The sequence below is a fragment of the Nomia melanderi genome, chromosome 5, assembly GCF_051020985.1.
Source record: "Nomia melanderi isolate GNS246 chromosome 5, iyNomMela1, whole genome shotgun sequence".
Lineage (NCBI taxonomy): Eukaryota > Metazoa > Arthropoda > Insecta > Hymenoptera > Halictidae > Nomia > Nomia melanderi.
In genome coordinates, this window is record NC_135003.1 from 4782008 (window position 1) to 4798197 (window position 16190).

The following is a 16190-nucleotide window of genomic DNA, read 5'->3' on the forward strand; positions in this document are numbered from 1 at the left end:
GTCAGACTGAATTGCATCGATCTACATGCACATAGGTTCTCTAGGTGCAGCGTGCATTAATTGAAGCCTTGATGAATTCATTTCGCCCACTGGACACCCACGATGTAAGAAACATAGCGGCTGTGCCTGTGGATCATTTCATGGACGATGTTTCCGTTCAGCAGGGCCGATCTAATTGTTTAACTTGACCAGTTAATGCGTTTAACGATCCGGTAATTGAGGCAACTTTGCACGTCAACGTGAACGCAGTCGTTCTAATGTTGTTGAACACTTTTCAGTGTACTAAAGATTAACCCTTTTAATTATGTATTTTCCTGTTATTAGTATTAATATTAGCCTGTTAACTGTGAAATTTAATGTTAGAGATCTTTAATAGTGCTTGTAATGAAATTAAATAATGAAGTTTATACTCGTATAACGCAGGACGAATGCACTTATGGCATATGTTAATGAGAAACCAAAGCAAAAGAAAAAAGAATTACACATTAATCTGATCAAATGAATAATTTATCGTTGAAAGAATTAGTATCATTACAAACTTCAAAATAACGTGTATTCTCGTCAAATGTAGTTAACTAGTTAAGTAATTGTGAAGAAAGGAACCACTTTTATATAGAAATTTCTGAAATTTGTCGTGAATTAGAACCATGGTTATATGTATGTGCCTTTGCATTTTGAAATCCTGATTAGCATCAAACTTTTTAAATCGAGGCTATGTGAAATTGACTTCATAGTTCTGAAGGAGTCCTAGATATAAATCTACTGGAAATTTTTGGGTCACTGTTGAAAGGAAATGGACGAAAACAACTATTAGGACGACAGCCAATCTTGCTCTCGTATCGCTTGGGGTTAGTGACACGATTATAAGGAATAGTGGATGGGATTCTGCAACTGTTTCATTGCCCGTGGCTCCTTTAGTACATTAACCCATATATTAACCCTTTACGGGCCAAATTGTTCTTGATTTTTCATTCTGGAATTTGCATCAAGGTTATTTACAAATTACAACTGTAATTGAACTGGTTGATTGGTAAATTGATATTAATAGAAATTATCCAAAATTGAAGTGATTTATGAGAATTATTTACTATTATTTTTTTTAACTTCCTTAGATCTTACAAATCTTAAAGAAATTTGGTTCATTCAATAAATTTCCATGAGAATTAATTTTTAAATCTGGTGAAAAAATCGAGTTTCCCAAATTGGTGGTCATCATGTTTATATGACAGTTTATTAATTTATTTGAAAGTATTTGGCAAACACTGAAATTTTACTTGTTATGAACACTTAACAGAAAAACTGATAAAATACATAGCCGTAGGAATGAAGTTAATTATGTGAGAAGTGTTCAAAATATTTTCGGAAAATGGTTTTAATTTACAAACAGAATGCTACATTTATAATTAATTGATGCAAGCGTTCACTTGTTGAGATTTGTTGTATTAAGTATTCGTATATAACTTAAAAGATTTTGAACAATTGAATATATGTTAAAAAATAAATTTGTTTTTTTTAATGTAAATTTCTTTATTAAACGTATAATTTTAAAATGATATATTTTGATTTTTCAGGAATCATTTGGGTCAGTTTTCATTGCCAATAAGTGTATTTTGTATTACTTTTAAGGTCTGGAATTATGTTATAAACAGTTTTAAGATGTAAATGCCTCAAGATTCTCATACAGAATACCATAAGTAAATAACAGTATTGAGTACTACGTATAAGAAAAGTGTATAATTGCAGTTTTTATTTAGTAATATGTACCAGAGTGTATAAAAATAACGCAAAGATGGAGTGTCCGACACCGTTCATTTTTTTTTATCTTCAACGGTTTTAAAGATATAACTTGTTCCAGTTCCATGGGTCAGCCTGTATACAGATTGTCCCATTTTAATTTCTAAATGAACGTGTGCAAGACATATGAAGATTATTATTATTTTATCTAGTGTAATCATTGCAAAAATAATTGCATTTCTGGATTAAAATGGGACACCCTGTATACAAAGAGTTCTTATCTGTTGGATGTTATATTGTTTTTAATTAATTCACGAGACTTGAGTGATCACATACAGTATTCGATATACCATTGATCTGTGATAACCTCTAATTGCCAGTAAAGGAATGGAAATACTTTGAGGTTGCACGTTCCTGAACGTTTTTACTTGCTTTCGATTACATGCTAGTGGAAACTTAAATTTATTTAACGTACATCTGTGTACGAAACATATTTCAAGTTAATTGACACTAAGAAAAATATGATACTGCTCAGTTAATTAAAAAATCTGTTGCGACCTCGTAACTCTAGTTTGACTTTAATTAACATGATAAGGTGTGGATAAATATTATTTTTTAATAATCAATTAAAAAGAGATAAATTTATTTATTTATCAGTATCTGAGAAATCTAAATATTTGAGTTTGATATTTAATAAGATATACTGAGTTATTATTTCTCTTATTTTATGCTCATTTACATTTTTAAACAATTCATATACTTTCAGACTCAAGTTTAAATTAAAAAATTTAAATGCATCGTACATAATAAAAATATATTCGCTATTATTAAATGCATATTTACTATTAATGCACTTGATTTATTCTGTTTTCGTACGCAAAATATGTTCTATCGAATTATAAGTGATTGTGCTATAATTGGTGCACAATTGAAGTCACGCAGTAAGGGCAAGTAAATACATATAGTCGTTTCTCTTGCGTCGGAGATGAAGGTAGGGTAATCACTTACTGCTAATAAGTATAGAAATTGAGTAATTTAGTAAAGTCCATTTAGTTTACATTTTATGGGTTTACACATGTTATAAATAGATTGAAATTTGTAGTTTAATTATTACGTTACATACAACAGTATATTTCCAAATTGTCATAAATTTTATCAATGTTATATGTTTCATATTATATATTTAAAAATATCATTATTATATGTTTACGTATAAATATATTAAAACAGAATATTCAAAAGGAAGATAATATAAGAATAATTTACAATGTAATAATTTTGTCTCGTTTTTCTGTTACATTTTATATAAATTTGTATTCTATATTAAATAATTAATATAAAATTTGTCGTTTATTGCGTATAAGATATAGTTATATAACAACTAATCCGAAAAATTTCATTAAACGCGACGAATTGTTCGGGGAGAATGTATCCGAAGGTGAGATTAAAGTTCATACTGCGTGCTCCTGTTCGGTCCATGCCACCATATCTGCTCTCAGAGTATTGATTACTTACACAACCACCCTCCATCTTGCCAGTCCACGGCAACTCTGTGCGTCATTCTATGAAATTGTTTTCGTTTGGACTAGTTTCTCACTATATCAAATTTCGGAGTGTCACGGTATATACTATCATCTTAAAAAGAAATTAATTAATGCCTCTTTGAACATGCTATGATTGTAATAATTTCGAATTTCAAATCGATGTTTCTAATTTTTGTCGACCTGTTTGTTCGTTTATATCGAATTTGCAATTGTTCTATCATGTCAATCGTTTAGTATTGTTTTATGGTAGTGTTAATACCTTTATTATAATTTAAATATAGTTAAAACATGGATTCATACTTCAGTAGGTATTCACTATTACAGTTACTATTATCGTTAAAATATTGTAAAAATAATTAAATGAAAATTGAATACTCGAAATGATTTATTTCGATGATTATTTCGTATAGATCGATAAAGATTTTATTGTGCATTGGTCTTTTGTAGTATTCTATATTAGGGTATGTCCGTGATTGGTCTTCGCGGATGGAACACGACTACTCTTTCGTTAGCATATTTACGAATGCGTTATGAATTATGTAACGAATCTCTATTGCGATCAACTGCAGTTTTATTCGCTTGTGATCAGAATATACAGTAGTTCTGTTACACTTTGTAACGCACTGATAAAATGTAACACAAAAATTGTGTTATGTTACGTGAAAAATTTATATGAAAGAGAAATTGGTTGATTAGTGTACTCTGAGTATGATGACAAAATGTAATTAGTAAGCGGATATGCAATACTGAATCATAAAGTAATGTTTTATAGCTGATTGCTATACTATAATATACTACAATATACTTAAGTATACTATAAATTTTTATCATTCGAGATTTCCTTTTTGAAAAAATCTAATTCAAACATTTAACATCTAATTGCCAACACAACATATTCAAGCTTGATTATTTCAAAAACTTGTTCTCAAATAAAATAATTGGTGTACAGTTTTTACTTTAACATTTAGAACAATCTCATCTCGACTGTACCACCTGTATTTTATGTTTTTAAAACATCTTTTATATTTTTTATTGATAAATATTTCGGTTGATAAGCTTATTATAATATGATCGAATGAATTCGAAAGGAAGATTAAAAAGAATTTTTAAGTTCATCACTGACAACAATTGAAATTTAAATCTATGTTATGATTATATATTTATATACAGTGTAATTTAATTAAGATCACATTAATATAAGCAAAAAACGTTCTCCTATAAATATGTCTGTCTTATGTCTCAACCCACGCTGCTGCACCCTTTGATACGTCTCAACATCTTATCTAATGTTCGCAAAGAATATCCATTGATATGAATCAGAGAAAATTTCTTGCTGTCAGTATCTTATTCTCACGAACTCTATACTGTTTTAAAGTCTACGAAATGATTACGTAAACTTCTATTAAAGTAAAATAAATCATTTTAAAACTGTTGCATTTTCTAGAATAAAATACCATTGATTAACGTTAAATAAGGTCAGAATAAACTAAAAAGTGCAGCAGCGTGCATTGAAGTTTGAAGTAGGTACTTTATATTTTTTCTGTAATTATCTGTACATTAAAAACTAAAATACTTATATAGATTTATATATAATATTTGTATAAATTTATCACTTAAGATTAACATGTATTTATAAATTACTCTGTGTATTATTTGTTAAGCCAATTATACCACCCAATTAGTAATTAGTTGGTAGAAAACGTTACATTGGATCTACACAAATTTAATTTACTTTAACTTTTATCGTTCAGTTATAAAATGTCTCAGTAATATCAAATTTATCCTCCATATCTTCTTCATAGTTTCATTCATGTTTCTGGGCTTATCAAAATCACACTAGTCATTCGTTCAGTCACCGCAGTGTACAGTAATTTCTTTTTCGTCCTTTTCTACACACTTATTCAATGATAGTAAAATCCCGCATAACGCGATTAAAAAATTCCATGTCATAGTGATTTCATATTTACGAATCTCGCTTTAAATTCCATTTTCTGATACTGGTCCAACTTCTTTCTCTGCTTATATTTCATTCTTAGGAATAATCTCACTTTCATACTTATTTTCCACTAACTCTTTAATCGGGTCAAATTCCCTTTTCTAATACTACTCTAAATTCTTTCTCTGCGTGTATTTCATTGTTACGAACAATCTCTCCTTCATACTTATCTTTCAATAATTCTTTAATCCTTTTATTGGGGTTTCTACAGTACATACAAATTTCTACGAGATAAAGAACCCTAAAACAATTGAAACCTCTATTTCAGTTCAGATCGACCCGAACAATACGCAAGGGTCAAATCCGCAGTCTTCATATCTTCAAACATGAAGATTCTCGACTCCGTTTCGCGGCGCAGTCTATTTAGAAACAGTGAGACGCTTGTAATCCGTTCACCTTGCGAGCTGGGAGTCAGACTGCGTGTGTAATCGCGGGGCCATACTCTTTTCAGCTGCACCCTAACATTCGACTCTGATATATTAAGCGCAACCCTTACGTCCACGTTTAACTAATCCGGATCTAGACTTCTCGGAATCTTGGGTCGCTTCAGAAGTCGTTCGGAACGGTTGACAGAGAGTGGGAGAGCGGAGGGTGACACCCGACCGATATTATTATCGTAGACTTTACGAGGGTGTTTACGTTCGTTTATGTAAAGGAGATTTTAGCCGTGAAATTCGCCGCCCAGATTAATTCTTGCGGAAACAGGATGCCACGGGGATAATTCTGGATCTCGATCTTGAAAGGGAACTGAAAGCTCCCCGCATTTGCGGATAATAAACGCGATAATAACTTGTCACGCGTACCCAAAGAGTCACTGCACGTTTAAAAATTGTATAAACATTAAGCTGGACAATCTTGTGTGGGGTATTGCAAGATTAACCCCTTGCCCTGGAATGTCTTTCACGGTTACGCTCGATGAACATTGTCGTTGGTGATTTGTTAGAAAAAGAAGAGTTTGAGATTTATTTTATGTTTACGTTTACTGTGAATGTTAACGATTGATAATTGAGAAGTAATGTTTAATTTATATTTGAAGGAATTGAATGATTGTTAGGTTTGCTAAATTTTGTTTGACATGTTCCTAAGTAAAACGATATTATACGAGATTAACCCATTTCCATTTTGCTTCACGGTTTTTATTTGATGCATTGCATTTTTTCGTAAATAAATGACAAATTTTGTGGAATGATAAAATTTTGTTTGGCAAAATTATTTTTGTACACTGTCCATTATTTATTTCAGAGTAAAAAGAAGCGGTTAGGTTATATTTTCATCAATACATTAAATTTCGGTTTGTGTAAAAACTGGGTTTTTAATAGGTTCATATTGGTCTTGTAAATGAAATGAGCAACTGTCGTCATGATTTTTGAGATACTTCTGATTATGTAACGAAAAGAATGTTTCGAATAAAAGTTAATCAGATTTAAATGGATTACAAGCAGTCATGAAAGAGACATTTTTAAAAAGGTTATTAAAAAATCAGAGTGTCCTTGGATTTCTTTAAATTCCATTCATATTTTTGGATTCTGGTAACTTTAAAGTGATTTTGAGCTTTGGAAAATTATTTGATTAGGATAAATTTTTTGTATTAGTGAAATTAAATCACGTCTTTCAGAGAAAAGCTGAAATAAAAATATAAAAATAATTAAGAAAACAAAGCTACTGTGACTTGAAGTGGCATAATGCAAAGTCAAATTAATTTGATACCTACGGCTAATATAACATCAACTTAGACAACATGAAGGACTGATACCTATAAATTTTTGCAATGAGGAATTGAAACAATTAAGTAATGTCTGCTAATGCAGATGTTAGCACAAGGGTACTCTATTGTATTAGAAACTTATGCAAACGTTTTCTTATAGTTCATCCTTGTTGTACCATGCATACCCAGTGTCGAAAGAATTTCTTTCTATTCTTTGTATAACTTATTTATTTAATTAAAAGAATACTGACTACCTCAACAAACAATTCTGAGGAATAAGGCAAAATATAAAGTTGTTAGTCAATTTTAAATTTAATTTTAATTGACACTTTTAGTTAAAATTTTTTATTTTATAACTCGAATTTTCAATTTTCCTTTTACCTAGGAAAGTTTAATCTAGACAGTTTAATTCAAACATTAATGCAAGTTTCAGAACTTAGATTATTTTCTTCAATCTTCGAGTATGCCAGTGATAAGTGTTGGTATAATTTGAATGGGATGCTCAAACAGAATGAAAGGAAACTACTTACAATGCTTCACATTTTTCATGTTCACATATATTGTATGATTAATTTTAAAATGAAGATATCTCTAGTTAATCTGTTTACTTTTAAACCTTTATTTAAATTTAAAAAATGTACCCAAAATAAAATTCAGTGTTGTATCTTTGTGGAAATAAATATTTGTTGACGATTCAATTTTGTATGATACTTTTTAAAATAAGAATATCTCTAATTAATCTCATTATTTTTAAATCTTCATTTAAATTAAAACGAATCTACTCCAAATAAAATTAGAAATAATAATTTGTCGATTATTCAATTTTTTAAATAAATCATGTGAGAGGCGTGTGAGGGTCGAGACGTAAACATCTGTAGAAGACGAGACAACGTAGTGTATTCCAGACAGCGCGGGGCTCGCAAATAATAGCAGAACTCTTAGAACTTGTTAAGGCCCGCGACAACCCGACTGGAGGGACGTTATCCCGTTAATTACTCATTTCACGTTTCAACACTGGCCAACGGGAATAGCGTTTGGATGAAATCTAAATTAAACCTTTCTGGAAATTCTGCATTTCCTTATTGCTCTCGCTCAGGTTAAAGTAGCTCGACGTGATAAATCACAGGGGTGTCATGCAAACGGTTTTACATCACGTCAACCTAACGTACGTTAGAACGATGATAATCGCAATCGAAATCTGGGTCGTATTTAATTATAATCGTTTTTGAAGAACTAGGAGTTTGGTCTAAGTGAAAACAAGCATGTTTGTCATTCGTTAACACTTGATTTACGGAACCCGTCAATTTGACGGATATTAAATTTTATAAGTATTATTTGATAGACATTCGTGTAGATTTTGTTTGATGTAATTATACGAATTTATGTGAACAAACATTTGTCTTTCTAGAAATAATAAAGTAGAATAAATGGCAGTAAACCTAATGTGAAGGCGAAATGCATCTTTCACTCGGCATAAAATTCTTGTTTAATTGATATATTGCAATGTTTACACAATCTACTGTGACTTTAGTAGATAATAAATACGAAAGTATTCCTCAAATAATACTTTCAGCTTTAGAAAGTTGAAAAAGTAAAATTTTCGTATTTGTTCGTTGCGAAAAATAAAATTATGTGACAAGTTTGATTAATATTCATTGTAAATTAAAAATATTCTCAATTATTTTTGTTTAAGGACATCTCATCGATATGATAGAAATATTTTCTTTCTGAGAAATGAACAAGTAGTTACTGTTTTAAAAATAAAATTAGAATTGTTTACTGAAATTCTTTTGTTAACGATAAGTGAAACTACGCATTATAAGCAGTTTCCATATTTCATATGTGTCGATGACGATAATAAGTACAATATGAAATACTTTATGTACGCAACATTCCTATAATAATTTAGAAATCAAAACTATGTATTCGTTATACCGGAAATAAATAAAAATTGTTGATCAACGCATCTGTTTAATTTTCATCTTAATATATTCCCATAATTTCAAATGTTATACGCAGTATAATAAGAAAAACAGTTTTATTTACATATAAACGTGAGCTTCAGTACTGAGTCACATTTAAGACGCCATCTGCTATACATGTGCCCGTCATATTATCTGTATGAGGGTTAATGATAATTAAATTTTAGAGTTTATAGATTTGTGCATATAATAATACATGAAATACAATAACTAGATTATGGATGTTTATCCAAAATTAAAAAAGTTTAAGAAACGCTTCTTAGAAAACGGGTACAAATATTTAACTCCGCTACGTTCTTCGGATCTTTTCTGACCCAGTCACATTTCCATTCTTTTAGCATCATTTTGTTTATTTAACTTTTTTCGATTTAGTCGTTTTTATTTTGTCGAGATTATTTTTACATTTGAAGATAGTATAATCAAAGTATTACATTATGCCTAACTATTCTTTTAATATTTTAAAAGTATAGATAAATTGAGGACTGGCAGAATCAACAGAATTTAACAAAAAAAAAAAAAATATTAGTCTATTTGTTTGAAGGCAAATTACATATTATTCTTCTGTTGTCAATGATTATACCTCAGAGCACATATTGACATAAAATAAGACTGGAATTTTCTCTTATTTTCAATAAATTATTAGTAACAAAGTAGTCGGATGGATCACAGTTCAGGAAGAAATCATAGGGCAAAGGGTTAAAGAAAAGGAAGAAAACTCAACAAAGTGTGTAGTTGAATAGATCCCACTATGTTGTCTATTTTTGAGCCAAGCTGCGAGTCTGTCTCTTGAATAGTAACGACATTGTCTAGGTTGCCGCCGTCTGGTCTGATTAATCCCTTATGTATGCGCAAACTTCGTACTTACCGGTGGGATGTTTTGGTCTTGGATGATCGTCGCTCTGGAAATAGACGGCAACCTTCATCTTGATCCTTTTTAAAAGTTTTATCTAATTCGGTCTAGTTCGTAGAGTCTATTTCCTGTGGAATCAGGAGGCACCACGTGCCTACGCGCCATTTTCAACCCTATACCGAAAATAAAACGGTCTTTGGGGGACGTTAGCGCCCTTTCATTGCCATACCGTCGTAATGCAAGAAAAAGTTTTATCTCTTCTTCTTCATTTCGGTTTTTTTTGCTATTGTTGTATCGTAACAATTTTATATTATATTTCTGGTATCAACAGATTTTTGTACTTGAAACTTTCATGGTTGTTTCAGTATTTTATAATTGTGGTTAAGTTGAAATGTGTAATGATTTTAGTATTTAAATTTTCTCTTAGATCATTTAGAAATTTAATTGAAATTGCAATTCACAAATAAATATGATTTAAATTGGTTTAAAATTGAATTTACAACTCGAAGTAACTTTGTATTAAATCATATTTTCGTGTAAAAACATATTTTGTTGAGAAATTGGGAAATATAAGGTTTATTATTGTGTAAGATTATTTTTAAGGTTGGAGTTTCAATAAAATATTTGTGATTTCAAGCACGATGATAATGTATTTGTTTTCTTTTTGGTTTAGTGTATATTTCATTTTTTTATTCCAAAATATCTTCAGTTAAATAATATTTTTAATTCATGATATATTTTGATAGATTATCCTTTTTTGTTCCAGCACTAACATGTCATTACAAGATATCACAATGAATTCTACCCTACATATAAATACTGGTAAGTTGAACAATTTATTTTTATTATATGCTTGTTATAACTTTCTAACACGATATCTGAAAATCGATAGACCAATTTCTACATTTTTCATCTAGAATTAAATTGTGATCTATTTAAAAAATTCTTCAACTATATGTATGTCTATATTAAATTTAAAAATTTATGGTAAAGAAATTAATTTTATAGAAGAATACTGAACAAGAAATAGAAAATGGAGGCTTTTATTTGAACCTACAATTCAATGTATAATTAAATTAATTAATTTATTAAATCAGTAATTGATTAAAAACTAGTTTTCTTATTAAGTGTATGAGTGTAACAAAAATAATAAAAAAATTGTTACAGAAGAATCAGAATTTTCAATATAAAAGTATAAAATTTACAGCTTTTACGTAACTTTTAAATATGTATAATCAATCACAAATTTTTAATTTAAAAAATTCCAGTTGGTAATGAAATATTTTTGTAGTATATTATTAATTGGGAACTAAGAAAAATAAATTGACCACTTTCAGTTTGTTACGTTGCTTCTGTTATTGGCAAAAATAATTAATTTTTTTTCATTGAAAAGTTTCAATTGAAATATTGAAAATGTTTGGAACTATCGAGTATGGGCTTGATCTTTAAATCTTATGTGGTGTACAATGTGTACCAAGTAATTGCAAAGGGTTAAGTAAAGTTATCAGTTATAGATAAGAAAAATGTAACGAGAAGATAATAACAGGATAAATATTTAAGAGAAGTAGGTATCTGTTGGTCTCTACTGTTGTAATAATAAACACAGATGGAGAAGGAACACGGAGGGACAGCCAGATTATTGTGGAAATGATAAAACATGTAGTTTTACTCGAAAAACGTCATTGCACTCTACTGCGGTCATATTGTCATCAATATTCCAGTTGAGTCGTCATGCAATGCCACATCATAAAAATGATTAATCTGAACCTATTAACCCCTTGCCTTCTAATATGGCGCCAGACTTATGACGAACACTTTAAATGAAACTTAACAAATGTGAATATTATTCAATCTGTTTGAGTCGAAATGTAAACATAATTGTGAACAAACTCACACTGTAAGAGGTTAATAGAAACAATAATACCTACTTCATTTAATTTCTGTTTTTTTCAAATTTGTTCGTATCTAAGTGCAAATTATATAAATATTCATAAGGTACTCACTACTTATTCATTGTGTTATAAATAGCACTCATCTTCGTAAATGATCCGTTAAAAGTCAGCATTGTGATTCAAAGATCAATGGAACGATTAACGTTTTTATATCGCTGAACAAGATCGATCGATCGTCAGCGAGGACCGGATACAATTTTACGGTGTATGATCGGGGTAGGCTGCTGTGTAAAAGTCACTTACTGATATGTAATATTTACTGCGTACAGTATTGTATTCAACGAACGTATCATATGCAGATGCCCCGTTAGATTAGTTGATTGCTTAAACGCCAGGTCACCGATATTGGGGACTGAAAATAGAGCGATCAGTTACCTTCCTCTTTCCCCAGTGAATCTATCTTCATTGGTCATTTCCCTTAACCAATTGTCCCTGTATCGACATCTCTAATGGACAACGGAGATTTCGTTATTTCACTTTGTTGGTGCAGACTTCATTGTAATACATGATATTTTATCGTAAAAAGTGAATGTCTGTTGTAATTTCAATTAAATCACTGCTTAATAGCGTTTGGTCTCTTTAAGCAGCGATGATTGACCTGCAGTTAGCCGGCCGCGTGTGATTTAATTAAAATTGTACTAATTAAGGTAGACGGTGGCGAATTAGATTATTTTCTTTTTGCCATTAAAAATATGAAAATATTAGAATATTGATGATAAAAAATGAAAAAGAATTTTTAAATATTTCTTTTGTAAATAAGAATCAAGAACTGAGAAATATAGAGTGTACTTTTGTTTTTATCTAATTTTCCTGTGATCTGATTCGTCTCGGTCTATTCTATATATAATCAAATTAAATTAAAAATTTTATATTGTAAGCTATTTTGGCAAAATTCACATCTACTATATCTGCACGTAATCAACTCCTTATTCGCAATAGTCACGGCTCATTGATAAATTAATATGATAGCATTTCGATCGTGCTTGATATGTTTAATTACACTGGACATAGTCTCATCACACATTGGCATCACAAAAATATTACATATTTATAATATATGTGTGTGTGTGTGTTGAATGTTTGTATACACGATTGAGTGGTAGCAGAAGTGTAAAGATGGTAGGAAGAGCATATTGGAGAGGGAACTCCCCGTTCGAATGTCTAACGTATTGTTTTGGGATGCCTAGGCATCACTGCTTAAGAATAAATGTGAAATTTGTTTGCACGTGATGTGCAGATGTCTAAGAACCGCAGTTTATGACTACTTCAGCAGACATGAAGTACCAATGGTTGCTGGGACTCTTGGCCACTTGTGTTGGACTGCAACATCAGTTATTAATTTTCGAATTAGTGAACTAGATTTTTTAAGGTTGCGCTATGTACGTTTGTTATATTACAGCTGCCTATAAAGATTATGGTGTTATTCATTTTAGTTTGGTGCAAAGAAATAAAAAAAAGATGACAAGGTTCACCGGTTTCTGTTCATTTGTGATTGGTACTTTATCAATTACGTGTACTACAATTAACAATAATTTTTAGTATTCATTATTTTTCATTAGCTTTTACTTTGATTAAACATCAATTTACTATAATTTTTATACATTTTTAAAAATAGATCTCATCTTTTGAAGAAAAAGAGACCGAACGATTGCAATTTTATCCTTTAGAGTACACAAAATTATGCTAAAAAATAATTTTAATCTCACGAAGGGAGGCAAATTCATTTCTCTTTATGATTATTCTCCAATTATCATTTTCTGTCTATCAGATTTCCTTTATCAGACAGATTACATATTACATAAACAATTACCAAAGTAATTGTTTTTTACTTTCAATTTCCGAATGGTTGCGAAAATTTATTAAAATTAATATAACGACCAAGTAGTTCAAAGGAATCATACAAACTAGAGCACATACACACACACTTAAATAAAAAAAAATGAATGAAAATCTTCAATATCATTACAAACTAAACTTGAATATCTTTCTAACATCAAACTGTCTGATGCAGACTACATACACCGTCGCAGTGAAAATACCATTCGGAATTAGAAACGCCCTGTTGCGGCGTTAATAACAACTGTATTATCCCATCTAATACAGTCCGCGCGAATATGTACGCGGTGGCGTCTCAGAAATTGCATCTATCATGACGGAAACAGGGCAACGAACCTGTTTCCTCGTGGTTACAGCTATTTTACGTCCACGCCAACTCGGCAGACGTAATCTAACGTCTGCAACTGGGGTGATCACATTATACCCAAGTCTCCGACGTTAGCCTCCATTCCGTGTATCATAAACTAGTGTTTGTTTTCTTATTTATCAACACAGAACAATACGCGTCTTATACTTGATTTTATCGCTCGAAGGATGGCTATTATTGCATAAATCTTGATCAGTCAATCAGATTGTCAGCAATTATTCAGATATAAGGATAACGGTCATCGTACAGGCCATAGCGCTAAGAAATAGTGGCTAATGGCCAAGACGTATCCAGTCTGGCTTGGCCACCTCTGCTTTATAGTAACGCATAAATTTGGACCTAGGTAAACGAATCCGTGCCAGAACCGGCCGACGTTTTGCCCCGGTTCCATCCACGTTTCCGTGATCCAAGTTCTATAGATACTAGATCGCCCCTTGCTGCTACCTGGTTCCATCCGCCGCACCGTTTCGTTATTTTCCTTGCCGCGAAATACAACAGCTGCGCGCAGCACTCTTTCAATTCCCCGACGCATTCTACAGCGTTCTTCTTGTTTCCGTGGTTCCTGGGGGATCTTCAAGATCGTGACGATTATCAGACCGACGGTTTAATTTCGACCAGCGGGATTAATTAAACACCGCGGATCCTCTTTTGTGAGGAATCTTCGGGACTCGAAACGGGTAATGACTCCGAAGAATTTCGTGAATTTTATTGTGCACTGAAAATGTTAACAAGGCGTCTTTAAATAGGATCGTCGCGACGGACGCGACGCACTGTGGCCTTCCGTGGTGATGGAATCGATGATTCGATACGGAGTGTTAGATTCTTGGGATTTTTTAACCGGTCACTGCGTTTGGCGAGTATACGGTTCATTTTTCTATTTTTTTTGCGCGCGAAACAAGAGAATTTTGAAACTAAGTTCCACAGTTAACAGATTAATAGATTTTGTTAGGGCATCTGTGTTTTTGAAATGTATGAGGATAATTTTGTGGACAAAATTTATTATTTAAACAATGAGTATTATGATCTTTAATATTTTGTATTGTTATTATAGGCATAAGAGGTTTTGTGTAATTATGTGACAGGTTTGATTTATATTTGTTCACCGAGTGTTTGTTTTGTTATTTATATAAATTTGAATAATGAAATTGGTTAATTGTTGGGAGATGTATACAGGATCGTGAGAAAATTATTTTCATTACGTGTGCGATGTTTGGAGAAAATTATGCATGATTGCAGTTTTGTTTCATGTGCACCTACTTAATAGAATAATTTCCTGTACGGTTATAACACTCGTTACTTACCCTGTGGGCTGGGACAAAGGCGATTTTGTTCCCACCATATGATTAACGCGTTGCCTGTCAGTTTTCACTGTTAAGGCGATATTGTAATGAACACATTTATTGAAGCTTTAATTATCGAGAATAAAATAATACATAAACATCTCTTAAAATATCTCTCATTTGTTGTCGAACCCATTCCATAATGAATAGATAAAATAAGTATGTGAATAATAATTACGTTTCTGTTAGTATGATACTAAAAAAGTAACAAAGACCGCATTATATCTATTAGATATTACATTCTTTAATGTTACTTTTACCGAAGATGTCAAAACACAGTTTTTAAAAGTGTAATCATTTATTTTCAATGTCTTGTTTATTCAATGTTAACTAAAAGATGGGGCAGAGTAAAAATAGTGTGTATAATGACGCAGTCGATAGAGTCTGCGCGATTAGAATCGGTACAAGTGCAAGACACTTATTCGTTTCGATTGTTGCACGGACAATAGATTAACTTGCAGGAATTTTCCATGACGTCTAAGTGTTTATAATGTACGCATATGTATCTGCATATCAGTAGTCTACTTATTCTTTAATAATGCGATGGATATAGTCAAAATGTGGTCGGCTTAATGATAAAAATAATTCGAAAATATAAACTAAGGGAGAAACCTTAGTTAAATAGATATTTAAATAGAAATTTAAATAGAAATTTAAATAGAAATTTATAGTATTTCATTTTTGAGAAAGTTGGACTGAATATATTTCGGGGCATGTAATTTATTTAATGTATCTGTCTAATGCTTTCCGTTTCCACCTTCTATAATACAAGTATTAACGATGACTCCTGTGCACCGAATAAAATTCTGAAGTCATATTTTTTAAAGTAAAGTCGTCTTTTTTTTATATTTTGAAAGTATGTACAAGGTGATTCAAAAATATAC

General features: G+C 31.0%; 1 protein-coding gene across 2 annotated transcripts in view; it reads left to right on the forward strand.

The window, feature by feature from the left end:
* cnn (phosphodiesterase 4D interacting protein centrosomin) overlaps positions 1–16190 on the forward strand; it is a 67831-nt gene that overhangs the window by 11910 nt on the left and 39731 nt on the right. For both annotated transcript variants that reach the window (XM_031985882.2, XM_031985881.2), the window contains exon 2: positions 10578–10633. In XM_031985882.2, coding sequence (XP_031841742.1) covers positions 10578–10633 — 56 coding nt within the window. The remainder of the gene's footprint in view (positions 1–10577; positions 10634–16190) is intronic.